At 37.7% G+C, this 16,823-nt stretch overlaps 5 protein-coding genes across 6 annotated transcripts; 1 reads left to right on the top strand and 4 right to left on the bottom strand.

Annotated features, from left to right (window-relative positions):
• Positions 190-2,520, bottom strand: LOC104781565 (R3H domain-containing protein 1). Its single transcript, XM_010506272.2, has 4 exons — positions 2,146-2,520; positions 870-1,497; positions 500-779; positions 190-414 (listed from the first exon to the last, which is right to left on the bottom strand). The coding sequence occupies exons 1-4, from the start codon at positions 2,264-2,266 to the stop codon at positions 361-363; spliced, it is 1,083 nt and encodes a 360-aa protein (XP_010504574.1). The 5' UTR covers positions 2,267-2,520; the 3' UTR covers positions 190-360.
• On the top strand, positions 4,011-6,287 carry LOC104781564 (bZIP transcription factor 49-like). The gene is made up of 2 exons (XM_019244825.1): positions 4,011-5,446; positions 5,701-6,287. The coding sequence occupies exons 1-2, from the start codon at positions 4,063-4,065 to the stop codon at positions 6,108-6,110; spliced, it is 1,794 nt and encodes a 597-aa protein (XP_019100370.1). The 5' UTR covers positions 4,011-4,062; the 3' UTR covers positions 6,111-6,287.
• Positions 5,768-7,714, bottom strand: LOC104781563 (psbP domain-containing protein 6, chloroplastic-like). 2 transcript variants are annotated; one of them, XR_002037748.1, is made up of 4 exons: positions 7,328-7,714; positions 6,773-7,089; positions 6,463-6,683; positions 5,768-6,116 (listed from the first exon to the last, which is right to left on the bottom strand). XR_002037748.1 is itself a non-coding variant. In XM_010506271.2 (3 exons), the coding sequence occupies exons 1-3, from the start codon at positions 7,626-7,628 to the stop codon at positions 6,513-6,515; spliced, it is 789 nt and encodes a 262-aa protein (XP_010504573.1). In that variant the 5' UTR covers positions 7,629-7,713; the 3' UTR covers positions 6,363-6,512. The 2 variants fall into 2 exon arrangements, 1 of the variants encoding a protein (XP_010504573.1); XM_010506271.2 differs by lacking the exon at positions 5,768-6,116 and having other exon boundaries at positions 6,363-6,683; positions 7,328-7,713.
• Positions 7,868-11,135, bottom strand: LOC104781562 (exocyst complex component SEC15A). Its single transcript, XM_010506270.2, has 2 exons — positions 10,937-11,135; positions 7,868-10,440 (listed from the first exon to the last, which is right to left on the bottom strand). The coding sequence occupies exon 2, from the start codon at positions 10,437-10,439 to the stop codon at positions 8,067-8,069; it is 2,373 nt and encodes a 790-aa protein (XP_010504572.1). The 5' UTR covers position 10,440; positions 10,937-11,135; the 3' UTR covers positions 7,868-8,066.
• LOC104781561 (cytochrome P450 94B3-like) lies at positions 13,244-14,967 on the bottom strand. The gene is made up of 2 exons (XM_010506269.2): positions 14,483-14,967; positions 13,244-14,407 (listed from the first exon to the last, which is right to left on the bottom strand). Exons 1-2 carry the CDS (start codon positions 14,938-14,940, stop codon positions 13,369-13,371), a joined length of 1,497 nt encoding a protein of 498 aa, XP_010504571.1. The 5' UTR covers positions 14,941-14,967; the 3' UTR covers positions 13,244-13,368.

Below are 16,823 nucleotides of genomic sequence, written 5' to 3'. Positions count from 1 at the left end.
GTTTATTAATATTATATATTGGTTTTGTTGGTCTCACAAAGACTTGTACAAATCAACAAAACGAATAGCATGATGTATGTATATCTGGATGACTGATTCTTATCTCCTGCAATGCAAACCTGAAGTAAGCCACCATTATGAAAGTAACTATTCGCTTTAAAACAGATAATGTCGATGAGTACTCACAAAAGTAGTTCATTGGTTTCCATAACAGACAGAATCTGATCATCGTAAAAAGGAACAAAAAGGTATCTTTAATCTGAACTCTGACATTACAACTCCAAAATTTCCGTTACAACAGTTTCTAGGTTCTAGAAAAATAATACTGGTAAAGATAAAGATTGACAGAGAGACAAGCCCCTAGAGGTTCTGCCTATCGTCGAAGCTCATTGGTTGTTGACTGCAGAACTGTGCCTGGAGAAACAGCACGAGTTTTCATTCTGTGAACACAATTTCAAAGAGAATAATAGAAAGAGAGGAAAATCAAATGTTTATTTACCTGAAGAGAAGCATTCATGAACTGCTCATACGGATGAGCATACAACATAGCTGCATTAGGCCACTGCATATACATAGCATCCCTGGAAGCCTGGTTTAAAAATGTGGTGCCATAGGGACTCGTCATAGAGCTTGGAGGTGGCCCGAAACCAAGGGAAGCAGGAGTACTTGGAATTTGGTTATATCCAGTGAATCCCATTTCGTAGTATGGTGTCGGCATTTGCTGAAAGTTGAAGGGTGGTAGATTGAAATTCTGATTCATCGGAAGGCTCCTAATGTACCTGCATTCACACACACAATTATCATCAACCATCATGTATGAAACTGACTGTTGCTTTTCGCTAGTATAGTTTCGCAGTTGCTTTACACACCTTTCGTGTCTGCGGTCATAATCAGGGTCAAACCGATCCTTCACTATGTCTCTAAATACTGCAACACGAGATGTTGGACCACTCTCCCTGAGGCTTAAGTTCCTCTCAGCCTCAACATAAGCATTCTTAGATTCTTGCTTGTCATCTCTGTTAAGACTCATATTCCTCCCATACACCTGAGTTTCAGATGAAGAGTCATCACAAGTAAGACCTGGAAGACCACTAAATATCCGTTCTCTAGCCCTTTCATACTCTTCTTTCCTCTCCTCCACACTTCTAAGAGGACCACATCTCTTTTCTAGTTCACCAGCGCCAAATTCAGATCCTTTAGAAGGCCGAGTCTTGATTGAAACTTTCATGCGCTCAAATTTACCATTTTCTGATGGTTTAGCCACAGGGATTTCAGACAAACGAACCGCAGGAAATCTGCTCTCTGCTGTTTTGGTCACAAGGATTCTGTTTTCGTTTCCATCTGCACCACTGTCGAGAACCGCTGTAGCTAGTCCATAGTGGTTAGCAACACGATGGGCTGCAAGACGAAGATACGAGGTAGGAAAATGCTGGAACTCAAACTGCTGCTGTTCAGGGTTCTGCAAGAACCTTTGAACATCAAGTTCCATCCGCAAAACTGACATAACAAGAAAAAAAAAGAGAGGATTAGGTACAGTAGAAAAACAAAATTGAGGAGTAAAGAGCATTTCATGAAATATAAAACTACACAAAAGCCAGGATACCACCAACCAAGCCAGATAACCACACAAAAAAGCCAAGCTACTATCAGCAAAAGCAGATAAAGAAGATATAACTAATAACTCAAACAAGCATCAGATTCAAGATCTTTCACAAATATATTAATAGGTAACACTTCTGAACCAAAACCTATATGAATCACTATCCTTATGGTATGAATCAAACGCATACAATAAAGTCTACAGCTTTGATAACAACATTAACAGTGATTTTACAATACAAGGCAAATGGGCTCTTCCAAAACCACAAATCTAAGAAGATAAGCTAATAGTTGCCTGAAAACCCAAAATCAATCCAGGCAAGTAGAGACATATCGAAATCCCCATCAAACAAACAAACAATCTCCATAAAAACTACTTGAAATCCCTAGCCATGATATAAGCTAAAATTCAGATAAAACCACCGAGTAAAAAAATCCAAACTTTTTTTGTCCAGGCGACAAGAATCAGCTCTAATTTCAGGATATTAAAGTTTACGACACGAATCAAACAAACAAAGACCCCCAAAAAAAAAGAAGGGAGCTTACTCGTGAGACGATGGCGAGGGTTCTGCAAAGCCTCAACCAAAAAAGGATCCGCATTAAACCCATTATCTCCCATAACCACACCATCGGTTCCCGCGGCGTTTTCCGGCGACGCTGCGTCCATTAGAAAAAGGGAATTGATGTATTACAACTAGAGAGAGTTGTGGATATAGCTTCCTCTAATCACCTCGCCGCGTCTCTTTCTTGTTTCCTTTTCTCTCCGCAGCAAAAGAGAAGAAGAAGAAGAAGAAATCAAGAGGAAGAGGTGAATCCAAATCGGAGCATATTGAGGGCGGCGAGAGAGAAGATGAAGAATATGCAAAGCCAAATCTTATCTTTCTCTCTCTCTCTCTCGGGAAGGCAAAAGCAAACACAGAGAGGGAAAAAGGATACTTTATATTTTCTCTTATTTTTTTATTATTTTTTTCCTTTTAAGTTTTTATTTTTGCAAAAAAATATCTTATTAGACTCAGGTCTCATACATTTGTATTTTTTTTTTATGTAATATAAATTTTCTCTTACAATCATAATTATTTATTTATAAGATTGGTTGTTAATTTAAATTCCTAATTACATATCTCTAGGGTTTCATAATACAAAACAAAACAGAGTGGTTGTGACGAAGACGAGACAAGAGAAGAGAAGAGCCACGAGATCGATAGTTCTTGACTTCCTATAGGCGTTTTTGAGAGAAAAGTCAACTCTTCAAACTTATAAAAGCATGCTTGTGAAGACGAAGTAGTGGAGGAACCTATAAGATCTCACTTTCCATTTCGGGGTGCAGTTTGTCTGTTACCGAGCAATGACGAGACATGGCTCTAGCCTCAATTCTACATTCTAGACTCTAGTTCTACATTTAAATTGATGAGTTTTGATTTTAGGTCTGAGAAATTTTATCATGTGGAAGCCCATTGAAAATGACGTTTCAACTCTAATAAACTACGTACCAAGGGAAGTTAATTAGGATTCGTGTATTGCAACAAGAAGGACAAGAAAATTTGGAAGGATGCTGAGAAAGAGGAGACACACAAGGATGGTCCAGGATTTTCTTTTACGAGATGGAGGTTTTTTTTGCCAGTTTTGGGTGCTACTAGTTGTGGTGAGGTATCCCTTATGATGTCGATGTCGTTACGTGTCTTATATTATGATCGGAAGCAAAATAGTGTGTTGACCTCGAAGGTACTTTACCGAAGGATAGAACGCGTTACGTTACAACTCTCTACTTCAATATGGACTAATCCGGATCATGTTAGAGGACGACACAAATCACACAATGTGTTTGTATTAGACTATTCATGAAAAATTATTGTAAATATATATTGTATAAAGACATGCAGAATCTACCATCCATTATTCCAAATCGCCAAGAGTAATAGTATTTGATCGACAAGATACGATTCGGATATAACATATTTTTTCTTTTACCGTCAGAAATCTATATACACATCGATAATAATGATGGGATGCTAGAAAGAGAGGAGACATGCGTGACGTCAAAGAGACTCCAAAACAACACAAAGTTGGAAAGTCTGAATAAAAAAAAAAAAATTAGATTAGATTTGTTTAGGATCCAAATCGAAACATAGAATTATTTTTTTACTTTTGGATAGAAAGAGTCAGAGAGACATTATATAATTAAAATCCAAAAGAGCATATAAACCCCTTAGCCATTACTCCAAGTTAATGCATATAATGCAGTCAACGTGCTATAAAATGCAATCCAAAGCTCCCCCCGCCCCCACGCTCCTTATAAGGCACGTGTTTTACACTCTCCTCTTATTCAATGAATGAATCAGATCTACAGTGAAACACACGCGTGTCCGTAGCGTGTCCGTGACTCTTTTATAAACCTTAACAATTCCTTCTTCTTCCTCATTTTTAGTAACTCTAAACACAAAAACCTTAAAAAGCTTTCCAACAATGGCGGAACCAGTTTTGGAGGACACTCCTGACACTTACCTTAGTTTCTCTTCCGAATTCGATTCCATCGCCATCGCGATCTCTCCTCCTCCTCCTCCTCCTCCTCCCTCTGATAATTTCTGCAATTCTAGCTCCGATCAAGCTCCTCTACTTAAGAACTCCATCTCCGATCTTAGGTTTTACATCGACGACGACGGAGACGAAGACTACGAGTTGAATTTCGAAGACAGTTTCAACGACCTTTACTTTCCTTCTGAGAACGAATCCTTCTTCGTCGACGGAGAAATGTCCGGTGATTTTACTCCGGCGTCGGAATCTTCAGGCGATTTTGTTAACGAACACTCGGAGAAGGACACGAACGGCGTGTTGATATCTACTTCAAGCTGCTACGATCGAGAATCGCCTAAGGATTCTGATTGCTCTGTTACTAATTTACAAAGCTTGAGTCGGACAAATCAGTTCGATCAGAAACTTAATGTGGAGGAGGAGGAGGAAGCTGCTACGACGTCAATTACGACGAAGAGGAAAAAAGAGAATTACCAAGAAGACACGATCGAAGAATTGAGGAACTATAAGTACAGGAGATTGGATCAAGTTGGTTTTGCAGAAGGTGATGAGAAGAAGAGGAACGTGAGACTCATTAGAAACCGTGAGAGTGCTCACCTTTCAAGACAGAGGAAGAGACATTACGTTGAGGAGTTGGAAGATAAAGTTAAGAATATGCATTCCACTATTACGGATTTGAGCAGCAAGATGTCTTACTTCATGGCTGAGAATGTCACTTTGAGGCACCAAGTGGGATCCGGAATGTCACTTCTTCCACGGCCTGGAATGTATTATCCAGTGCTTTATCCATGGATGCAGTGTCCTGCTTATATGGTTAAACCGCAAGGTTCTCGAGTGGCCACTTTGCTTCCTATTCCTAGTTTGAAACCACAACAGTCTGTGGCTAAGGTGAAGAAGTTCAAGAAGGTTGCTAGTTTGAGTGTTCTTGGTCTTCTGTTTTGTCTATTTTTGTTTGGGGCATTGGCTCCCTTTGGAGAGTATAAGTCTAACAATGTTACTGACTGGGTTTATGATCAGTCTAGAGGAAGAGTTTTAGATGTTAATGGTCACCTGGATGTGTCTGTTACTAGTAATAGAGCGCATTGTGGGAGAGATTGTGATCAAGAAATGGGAAGAAACGTTTCTGCAACAGAGAACTCAGGACCTCGTGGAAATAGTAGTGAACCTCTAGTTGCATCTCTTTTTGTTCCAAGGAATGAAAAGCTTGTGAAGATCGATGGAAATTTGATCATTCATTCTATTTTGGCGAGCGAGAAAGCCATGGCTTCTGAAACGAAGAACAAAGGAGGGAAAAACGATGAAGCAACTACTAATAAAGGTATTTTTCATGCATTGCCTTTACCTGACTCGACAAGGACAGGGGATATGTCTAAAGACCAACTCAAATCAACAACAGCCAATGGTTAAATGCAGCAATGGTTTCGTGAAGGTGTTGCAGGCATTCACAAGTTTCCAATGTTACTGATTCTCCCCTTGAGACATAGAGAGCAGTCTTTTAGCTAGAATAGTGATCTGAAACGTTTGCATTTGCATATACTAACACCTGCTTTTCTTGACTGTATCCACTGATAGGACCAATGTTCAGTTCCGGGATGTGCACAGATGTGTTTCAGTTTGATATCTCCACAACCTCAGGCGCCATCATTCCTGCTTCTCCACCTATTCAACAGTCTGAGAACACCACTGATACACGCAAGGGGAAAAAGAACAGAAGAATCCTCCGTGGTGGTCTTCCGGTGTCTGATTTTGATCTAACCAAAGATCATAACAGCTCAAGCAACGAGAACTTCCGGGACACCCAGCCTTCCCCATCAATGGTTGTATCTGTGCTTGTTGATCCCAGAGAAGGCGGTGATGGGATGATGGGAGGAACAAATCCACTGTTCCAAGTTTTTATAGTCTTGCTTGTGGATGGTGTGAAGTATGTAACATACTCATGCGACCTTTCACAACCTCAAGTCCCTCATCTCGTGACCACTTGACTTCATCTGTATGCAGAAACCATAAAAGAAGGGAGTTTCCACACTATGTGTCAGAATCTAAGAAACATCTTGTACCGTTGTTAGTTTTTTCGAATTAGATATAGAAATCCTAACCCTGTAATCTTTTGACCTTTTATAACCCGAGAAAGTTACACATCAGGCCTATTCATTGTCTAATGTTTGGCAATTAGAGTAGAGACATGCTGAGCAAATTATCAGTGAGATATCCTCTTGATCACGAAGCTAAAAAAATAGTAAAAAAACTATGTAAAACCGAGTCATAGCTTGAACTTACAGTAGAAAAGAATCCGAGTTAATTGTACTAACACACAGACACTCAATTCACACATACCGTTTGCTCTTTGGTTTATTGAGTCCAGAGTCTCAACAATAACTCAGGATTTACAGTTGAAAAGAATCAAGAATGGCTTGAAGAGTCTTCTGTGAGCTCTGCCATTGCTTTTCAGTAGCACTCACAACAAACAAAACCACCGTGTTTCCCTTTGCTGTCGCTTTTGCAAGATTGTGACTTCCCGTGAGCGCAAATGGCGTCTCCAAAACGTACTTATAGTACTGTCACACAAGAAGACATAAACCAAAAAAATAATCAGAAACTTATTTCAATGATTGATCAGTCATAGAGTCACTTGTTGTGTCATTACCGTTTGATCTCCAATCTTTTCGATTGAAGTGTTCAAAAGTTCATCAGAGTCATAAGAGTTTCCGGTGACAAAAGGACCAAGAGAAGCAATCACTTTCTCTGGCTCACCGAGATCTTCAATGGTTGCATTTGGTTTGTTGGTTAAACGGATCAAAGGAGATGCCACAACTTGAACTTTGCCTTGCTTCTCGTTCTCAAACTTCACTTCGATCCATGGCTCTGCGCATTTCGGTTGGCAGTAATTACCTGACAAAATGTTGGCTATACGCAATTGTTTCCAATTCGGCGGTAGAACAAATTGATAGGGCTGAACGTTTCCTGCAACCAGACTAGATTTCAAACATCATTAATTTAAAAGCTAATCAAAACCAATCCACCATACTCTAAAGCACAAGAAAATGTAAATACAAAATACAGAATCAAACGGTAATGTTGTGAATAAGCCAAATTAAACATAAGTAACTCTCACCAACAGCATTAACTAAATTAGATTGATAATCAGAAACATTAAGTAAACAGAACAATGCAGAACACGAAGAATGGGATTAGGCATCACCTGCGCGGAGAGCAGGAGTATCAGAAGGTTTGGCTTTGAAGAGGACGAAGTTAGGATCAGACGGAGACGGAGGTAAGAACGATCCGACATCCACCTCACGCGCCTCCGATATTGGAGCTTCCTTCAACTGCAGAATCGCAGGAATAGCCACAGCCGATTTCAGCAGCAGCTCTCTCCTTCTTGGTAGTTGTTGTTGTTGCGACGATGCAACGCTTACGCAGGTCCTTGCTTTATTCAAAGCTGGACATTTGGTAGAGGAAGAGAAGATTTTAGATGTCGGAACTAAAGTCGCGGTCGCCATTCTTGTCGGACGGGAATTAAAAAGCTAAAGTTTGGTTTTTTTTTTTTTTATTGTTTTGAGAGGTTGAGAAAGCTTTTGATGAATGTTTTTGGTGTTATTTTGGATAAGGCCAATTTGTAAGACAAAAGAGGTCTTCGGTCCACACAACTCTCCTATGGCATCCATGCCTTTGTGTTTGCAACTTTTGTCGAATTAGAATCTAAAGCTATAAGTATAAGCCTTAATACGAGATTCTGAGCTATAAAGAAGATTATTTCTCGATTAGGCCAAAACTGAAACTGATTAATAAAATTGGATCACAGAAACAGAGAAAAGAAGAAATACAAAAAACAAGATCAGAGGTTAAACAGAATAATCAAATTTAGGGAACAGTAAAAAGCTAAATGATGCTGATGTGAGTCGGGTGCGTCAGGACCTACTAGGGTTGTTTATAGAGAATCAGTTGAATTCCTTGAGTCTCTTCTTGAGCATGTCCATGGATTTCTTTTTAGCTGTCAGCTTTGTGTTTCTATTTGCCAAGCTTCCAAATATCCCGTCTGGAGAATCCTTAAACTTGTCGCAGATTGTAGCCACTTTCTTGTAATCCAAAGTGTTGTAGTTCCTCTCTCTAATCACTGGGTTCATGAAGTTCTCCGGTTGGCTACTCGACAACAGGTTTATCAGCTGCCTAGCTTCAACCAGATAGCTTCTAAAGCTTCCTTCTTTGTAAATCTCGTTTAGCCCACTTGAGTGATATCTCTCATCAGCAAAGTTTTCTATCACTCTCAGGTCATGGTTAATGGCCGAGACTGCATTAGCATTGAATCTCTTGATGCTATCACTGAGGAATGTAGAGACGATGGAGTTTGAGATATGCTCGACAGCCCCAACTCCAACTTTGTATAAAGCATCCATTGGGAGGATCTGTTGTGCCGTTGACATCACAGTCTCGAGGTATATAACAACCTCGTTTATGTACTCGTGAGGCCCTTGTGGCATTTCCTCTGTAATCCAGTTTACGTTTTCTGTGAGCTTCATGAACTCGTCCAACTTGGTGTTAACCACATTCAACAAAGCAAGATAGGCTTCATCTCTTGATGTTTTGAGGACAACCTTTGCAGCTAAACTAGCTTGAGGCCTCTCAACTGATCTGCTTGGGATTCCACAAAGTTGAGCTGCATGCCGGAGAAAATAGTCACTGGCCTTTTCGAGGAAAGATATGTTCGCTGCGATCTGCATAGCTTGAGATACACCGATTGAATTGTTGTTAATCGTCTCGAGGATAACTTCGTTCAATACGTCAATCAAGATTTTGTCAAGGTACTTCCTCAGAACACTGAAGAAATTAGTGTTCACTCCATAGGAAAGGTAATCCACAGATCCTTTTATGTATGACCTGATGATGCGGCAAACATCAGGCACCATAGAAGAGAAGGGTGCAATGTAAGTGAAAGCCGGCATAATGTCTGAGGTCTGAAGATTAAACGACAATACATTGTTTTCATAGTCAGCTTCCTTCTTGATCACCATCTGCTGATAACTGTCCTCTGTGATAGCAGTCACGATTTGCCTCCGACACTCTTCAAGAAGAAGCTCGTGATATTTATCTCGGCTCTTGTCAAGGGCATCAAGAACTGGACCAACTTCATAACCGTACTGTCTAAGGGTTGTGCCAAGGAGAGTTACATAATCTTTCACCAAAAGCAGGTGAGTAGGCGAATCCATTCTGGCAAATTGGTTCTCCAGTATCGCTACAATTTTGGAAATGGCTGTTTCCCACATTGTCTCAACTTGATCAGCCAACAAGAAATCTCCAGCTGTCCTAATCACCCGATCCTCCACAATGAAATACCCTGCAATCTGAGCTAGAAATGTTTGGTATGATTCCACAAATGGCTGTGCATAAGAGATTTGCAGATCTGATTTGAGCTGTAGTAGCCTATTCTCATAGTAATAGTCACGGAATCGTTCTGGGACTCCAAGAATAGTGTGGATGTGATAAGCTCGATATAGAGGTGTCAGATCAAACTTCAAAACAGAATCTTGTTCCGTGTCTTCAACATCTAGAGTGTATGCCAATTCTCCCAAACCCCCAGTGTTTTGTTCCTCTGCTCTCCTCTGACGTTCCAACATTTCTTCTTCCCTCTGGCGTGCTGAAGCAGTGAGACCAATAGCAGTCTGTCCAATATTTTTGGAGGAACTCCTAATGTGAACAAGCCATTCATTAAATTGGCTACACACTTTTTTCTCAATGTGTGATTTGATCACAGGGATTCTTCTCTCTATGACCAACTTGAGAACTTTGAGTGGGATAAGCTTCAGGTAGCTCTTCTCAATCAAATCCATGGTTTTCAAGGCATGATAAAACTGGCCTTCAGATATGAAACTGTTACATTTAACACACAGCTCCAGAGCTTGAACACAGATCTTCGACATTTTAATAGCTTCAGTTACATTCTTCTTGATAGCATAAGACTCAAGAAGCTCCTCAAGCTTAACCAGTAAGGCACTACCAACCTCTTGCAAGCGGAAATTGTCACTTGCAAGGTCACTCTTAAGCTCTTCAGCGTCAACCAACACACCACGGAGCTCATCAACAGCAACGATGAATTCTTCATAATGGGTCTTGCAAAGATCCTCAATTTCAGCTTCCTTCTTCTTCGCCACGTTTTTGAGCTGATGAACAAGAGGCTCAGGCCGTCCCATTTCAAAAGCATGCCTAACAAGAGGACCGACATCATCACCGTTTCCAATCAATGTAGCAAGAACTAAATCTTCCCCTGTATCTCCATTCTCTGTAACAATCCTTCTTTTTGGTTTGGCCTCCATCATTCTGACAGACAAGCATTTATCAACGAGAATAATAAGATGACAACTCAATCAAAACAGTCAAATCAAGGAGAGGAAGCGATGAACCAAAACTGGAAAAAAAAATTCATCTTTGAAGATACCAATAGCCATAAGAGGAAGGAGTAAAAAACACATAAAATCAGAAACCTGAGCACAACACAAACATGTGAAAAATATCCAAAAATGGGAACTTTAGACAAACAATTAACACAGACTGGTAACCCTAATATATATATATATATATATATATAACAAAATCATCAATGTCACGAAATAGGATCCGCAAATCAACGAGATCTAAAAACCCTATATCGAAAAATGAGAACTTTTTCTACACTTTCGCCAGATCAAAAGTTCAGTACAAGGAATTAATAAAGGTAATGATATGATGATCATCAAGCGTGATCCTTTAACGCATATAAATGGTCACCATCTTAAAAAAAAAAAAAAAAAAAAAAACAAGAAGCTGAAGATCTAACCAATTAGAGAGAGAATGAAGAGGCTCCGAGAGCTTCAATTGAGAGTGAGAGGAAACTCAACAAACTGTATAATTTTGGTAAATAATCTGATTTGTGCGACAGAGACAGCGAAGGGAAGAAGAAGAAGAAGAAGACGTATCCAACCAAAGTCCGGTCCGATGAAGGAGAAAGAATGATAGATAGATGCTCTCTTGAGTTGTTGCTTTGGTTCTCTTCAGTGTTTTGTTTTTAGTTTAGTTACTATCCAAAAGCCAGGAATTGTAATTTACGCCGGTTTAGATCGGTATATGACCGGTCCGGTCCGGTGGGATCGCTGATTTGAGAAAAGTCAAGTGTGTAATCAATCACTCACTGATCAGTGATTTTGTCTTGACAAATCTGAATTTTCGTTTCATAAATATTAGAATTATATAAATGATTTTGTGAGCTGCAATCTGTTCTTGTGAAAACAAAAAAAATTGGTCCACAAAGATTTGTTAGCAGTCCTAAAAATAGAACGGTTTAGTTTCTAAATCTTTGTGGTGTGGTAATTAAAAAAAACTAATAAAAAATCTGCACTTGTTGATTTTTTGCTAGTATTTAGTTTCTGGTTGAGTTTTATTTATTATTTGGATTGGGTCAAAATAATATGTTAGATGAAATCATAATCTTAATTCTTAATACATAATCTATCTATATATACATTTTTAGAGACAATTATGAAATAAATTCTGAAGTTCAAACCTATTTACAAATATGCCATTGATATTAAATATTTTGAATTTATTAAAAAAAAATTAAAACAACACTTTGTTATATTCCTTTCCCAAAAATCTCTAACTTTAGGCTTTTTAGAAACAACCTACCCAAACAAATTAATTTCTTTTCCAAATTAACAACTAATAATAAATAATCTCTCTCTCTCTCAAACCTCTAACTACACTATTTTTAGAAGCAACCTAGACACGATTCAATTAATTTCCTATTAACGAATTATTTTTTTCCAAAATTAAAATTCTTAGATATCTACTTTCATTTAATTACTCAACATAATCAATTTCAATCGACTATTTCAAAGATCTTCTCCCCCAATACCTATACAAAATCTAAACAAAGAAACTGAGTTAAATGCGGGTTTGCCAAAAAAAAAGAAAAAAAAGAAACAAAGTTAAATGTCTAATGATATCATATTCCTAAATAAAACAATTAGGAAGATTTTCTCCCTAATTAGTTGCTAACTTAAATATTTTGGGCGTGGAGAAGAACGGATTATCACCCTAACGATGAGCCTATAAATATCCTACACCTAAACTGCATTTACATCACCAAACACCTAAAACACACTGCTTACATAACACACACTTTCGTTCTCTGTTCTCTCGGTTATATAATTTTTAGTTGCTGGTTTCAGCACACACAGGCAACTGTAAGAATCTTGGTTATTATAATTTTAAATTTTCTGTTGTTTATTTAAATCTTACTATTCTCTATTCTATCATTTTAGGGAATGGAAATCTATTGTGAATGAAGATTCATAGAGACTCTCTCTAACACATATATTGGATATGGGCTTGGAAAGCAATTTTTTTTTTGGGTTAAATATTTGCAATTTTGTTTATTATTAAGTAGATGTTTGTAGACAGATCTCATCATTGTTTTAAAATTAGATCCATATATATATCTTTTTTTTTCCTTATTTGTATTTTGTTAACTATTTACAATATATATTTTCAAATTAATTTCAATTATCGTTTTCTATTATTAATATTTAGTCTAACTACACAATCCTATAATAATAAACTTATACATACATCATACCAAAAGATGTGTGACATAATTATAAAAAGAGAATATAATATAATTTAAAATGCTATTATATCTACATTGTAAACAAAAAATAAAATCACAAAATTAAATTAAATGAACAATAAGGATATCCTAACTATATAATAAAACACTACATCTACACAATGGAAATTATACACTACATAATATATTTATGTAAAACTATAGTACATTTAAAAAATACAAAACATAGTATTTACATATATATTTAATATAATAAATTAAATTTAGTATTTTTAAATAAAAATATATTCTTAACACACTTATAACGATTAAGCAAAATATAATTGATTGGCTATGATACTGATTGCCAAAAGTCTTAGAAACCGTTATGCCAATATGTGAGAGAATAGAGCCTAAGAGAGATCAATTATGTATCTATACATGCGATGCTTTTTGAAAGTCTAAGGTGGTAAGCTTGTGTCAATGAGACCGAACTTTTAACGAGTTCAAATGCAACCATAGTGGTCACAACACTTCTCCTACGTCACGCCGAGATTGTATTTCGATTATCCACTAAAAAAACGTGTTTGTTTACAGTAAAAATATGGACAGTATAATAAGATACGAGTAGACCAAACCCAAAGATTGCTTCTGCAACAAGTAACTCAAGACCTCTCTTGTACACTCGCAAACAAACCTCCTCTGATCCTAAGTGTCACCGACAACAGAATCTCAGGACGCTCCTTCTTCCCCGGTATCTCAACCACAAACCTCTCTAAAACCGCAGCGACTATCGATTTCATCTGAATATAAGCCATCTCTTTCCCTAAACACGTCCTTGGTCCCGCGTGAAACGCAGGAAACTTGTAAGGACTCTCACTTCTAAAACCACCCGTTGTTTCATCAATCCACCTCTCGGGATCAAACCGATCGCAATCTTTCCCCCAAATACTCTCCATCCTCCCCATCACAAACGCGTTATAGGATATCCCCCAATCTTTCCCTACGAATGTTCCATCAGGCAACACATTGTCCTCAGCACAACTCATTGTATCCACTGGCACTGGCGGATACAATCTTAGAGACTCGGTTAACGCCGCGTGCAGATAAGTCATTAGTTTAAGATCTTCAAACCCGTAAACCTCCCCGACTCGCTTCCCTGTTCGCTCACGAATCGAGTTTAGCTCTTGTAGAATCTTATGTTCCACCTCTGGATGCGTAGAGAGTAACCAAAAGAACCAGCTCAAAGCAGAGGAAGTGGTTTCACGTCCCGCGAGGATGAAGCTTATGACAATGTCACGAAGCATCTCCGGTGAATTCATCTCCTCGTCGCTGATAAATCTAGAAAGCAAATCCTCCTTCTCGTCGTCACTTGTACTTCTCCCTTGATCAATCCTCTGACGCACGATCTCGTCTGCGAATTTATGAACGGTCGCGATCGATTCTCTCAAAACTCTCTCTGATCCGATGTTGAGCTTCTTCTTGATCTTCCACGAATACGAAACCACAGACTGAAACCGTTTCGAGATGATCTCCGTCGCCGTTTCAAAGGCACGCATGAAACTGACACCGTCGGCTCCCAGACAAGCTGTATCAACGTTGAAGGCTAATTTACATATGTTATCAAACGCGAATCTCTCTAATATGTCTTGAAGATCAATCAATTTCCCGGTGGTCGCACCTTCTTCTAACACCGGAACAAGCCTGAGAGGAGGATGAGAAAAAAAATCTCAGCGGAGACTGATAAAAAAATTGAGTTTATTATATTTATCCATATACCTAATGTTGATTTCGACGGTGACGTTGTTCATAACGAAGTCACGGAGAGACTTAGTACTAAATTCAGAGCTCGCCGTCTTCCTCTGTTTCAACCACATCTCGCCGTCGGAGTTAAAAATCCCGCGGCCGAGAAAATCCTCAAGGATCGAGATGAACCGCTCGCCTTTAGGGAAACTATCGAATTTGGTCTTGAGCATGTACTCGACGTTAGCTGGATTCGCCGTCATGACGAATTTTAGCTTCCCTGGCCGCTGGAAAGTCGCCGTCTGTGTTGGGCATCGGGACAGAGTCTCCACCGTCCAGTCGAGGAAACGGTGACGGTTATTCACTAAACCAGGTAAGCTTCCGACGAGAGGATACGACTTGAAACCGAATTCTGAAGAAGAATTCTTGGGGAAGAAGAAGATGAAGATAGGGAAACAGAGGAAGAAGATGAAGATGAAGATGAAGAGCTCCATATCTTCTTTGAGTTGCCTATTTCACTTTTTTTAATCTTCGGCGGTGGTTGTTCCGGTACGCTTTAAACCAGAAGTGAACCGAACCAATTAAATTGAACTCACAATTGTGGGTTTCTTTAGGGCCCAAAATCGTCGGTTTATTGGGTTACAAGTCCATATAACTTACACCCAAGCAAAGCAAATAAGCCATACAAATTTTGTGTTCTTTTATGACATCAAAACCGTTGTCGTTTTGGAATTAGACCTTAAAAAATCATACGAACTAGATTTTAACCCGCGTTACACCACAAACCTATTTTTTAAATATTATTTAAATTATTTCAAATTTAGATTGTATGTTGTGGTGTTTTTTTTGACTATTTCTATAATTTTTTTTATCAATTTTGTATTTTTGTGTTTGTTTTAATATATTTTGGTTAATATTTACATTTTATAATTTTAGGTGGATTGTAATTTTTTGTGTTTGGTACCGGTTAGGATTGACGTAACAACTCTCCTTAATTCATTAGATATAAAATATTTTAGTACACTAACCCGTAAAAAAGGTTATTAAGAGAACCTAGATCTTTGAGAGAAGAAGGTGGAAATAGAGCAGCCAAACAAAACCTCACCGTACACAACTCACCACATGTTATGCTACGTTCAAAGTAAAATCCTCGGAAAAATTACTACCCAGCTGAAAAATGTTGGATTGTAATTTGTTGTGTCTGGTACTGGTTAGGATTTGCATAACAACTCTTTTTAATTCATTTGATATAAAATATTTTAGTAGATTAACCCGTAAAAAACTATATAATCATCTTTATGCAAATTCTAACCCGTTTAATAGACTAAAATATTTTAATAAACTAACCCGTAAAAATTGTAAATATCATTGAATATGATGATTTACCGGTGTTATAAATACCATATTAAAATATTTAAAATTTATATGATTGTAGATCAGTCAATCCAAATTCGTCCCACCGTATCAGTCCAGTGATATTTAACACTTTTTAGAAAAATAGAGATTTTATTAAACTAATAGTATTAAAAAAAAAGATTGAATTTCTTTACCAAAATATTGAAAGAAAGTGAACACAAAATTTGGTTAACAGGTTTTCGAATGAAGAATCTACGTTTTCTGTGGATTCATAATAATAATCTTAATTTAAAAACTAATGAGTCTACACTATAATTTTTCAAAAAACAAAATTTGATTTACAGGATTTGGAATGAAAAAGCTACTTTTTGTGGATTCATTATAATAAATTGAATTAAAAACTAATGACGTAAACTGTAAATTTTTTTATCATTGAACTGGCCCATATTTTTTTTTGATCCGCCCATGTATACTTATATAATTCGTAATAAAAAAAGTAGAATCATATCTAAATATATATGTTTGTTGAAATTTGACCTTTGATGAAACTTTTCATTGTTACAATTTTTATTGTAACTTACCTACTTGAGTCTAAACACAATTGGCACACGTCCACCTCTAAACTCAATTACAAAATTGGAGTATAATCGAAAGTACAAACTACAAAAATTTGGGCTTAACCATATTAAAGTCCTACGTAACTTGGTTTCATGCCCACTTAGCTTTGACTCTTGTCATCGTTGACCTCAACTGTTTAACTTCTTCGTCTTCTTTATCCAGTGATTCAGTGAAGGATCACCAAACACTTCTTGTAAAACAAATAATTAAAGAACAAACGTATTAAGGGTACAAATTAATCCTTGATATAAAGAATAAAAGAACCAAACTTGATGACCATGAGCTTCTCGAATACTACTCACATCCTGGAGACTCACAATAAAGAAATCAGGAAACCGTGAATTACTATTACAACGAAAAAAAGGTTATTAAGAGAACCTAGATCTTTGAGGGAAGAAGGTGG

Source organism: Camelina sativa, chromosome 4 (genome assembly GCF_000633955.1).
Source record: "Camelina sativa cultivar DH55 chromosome 4, Cs, whole genome shotgun sequence".
Taxonomy (NCBI): domain Eukaryota; kingdom Viridiplantae; phylum Streptophyta; class Magnoliopsida; order Brassicales; family Brassicaceae; genus Camelina; species Camelina sativa.
The sequence above is the reverse complement of the archived record's forward strand: the minus strand, read 5'-3'. Positions and strand labels throughout refer to the sequence as shown.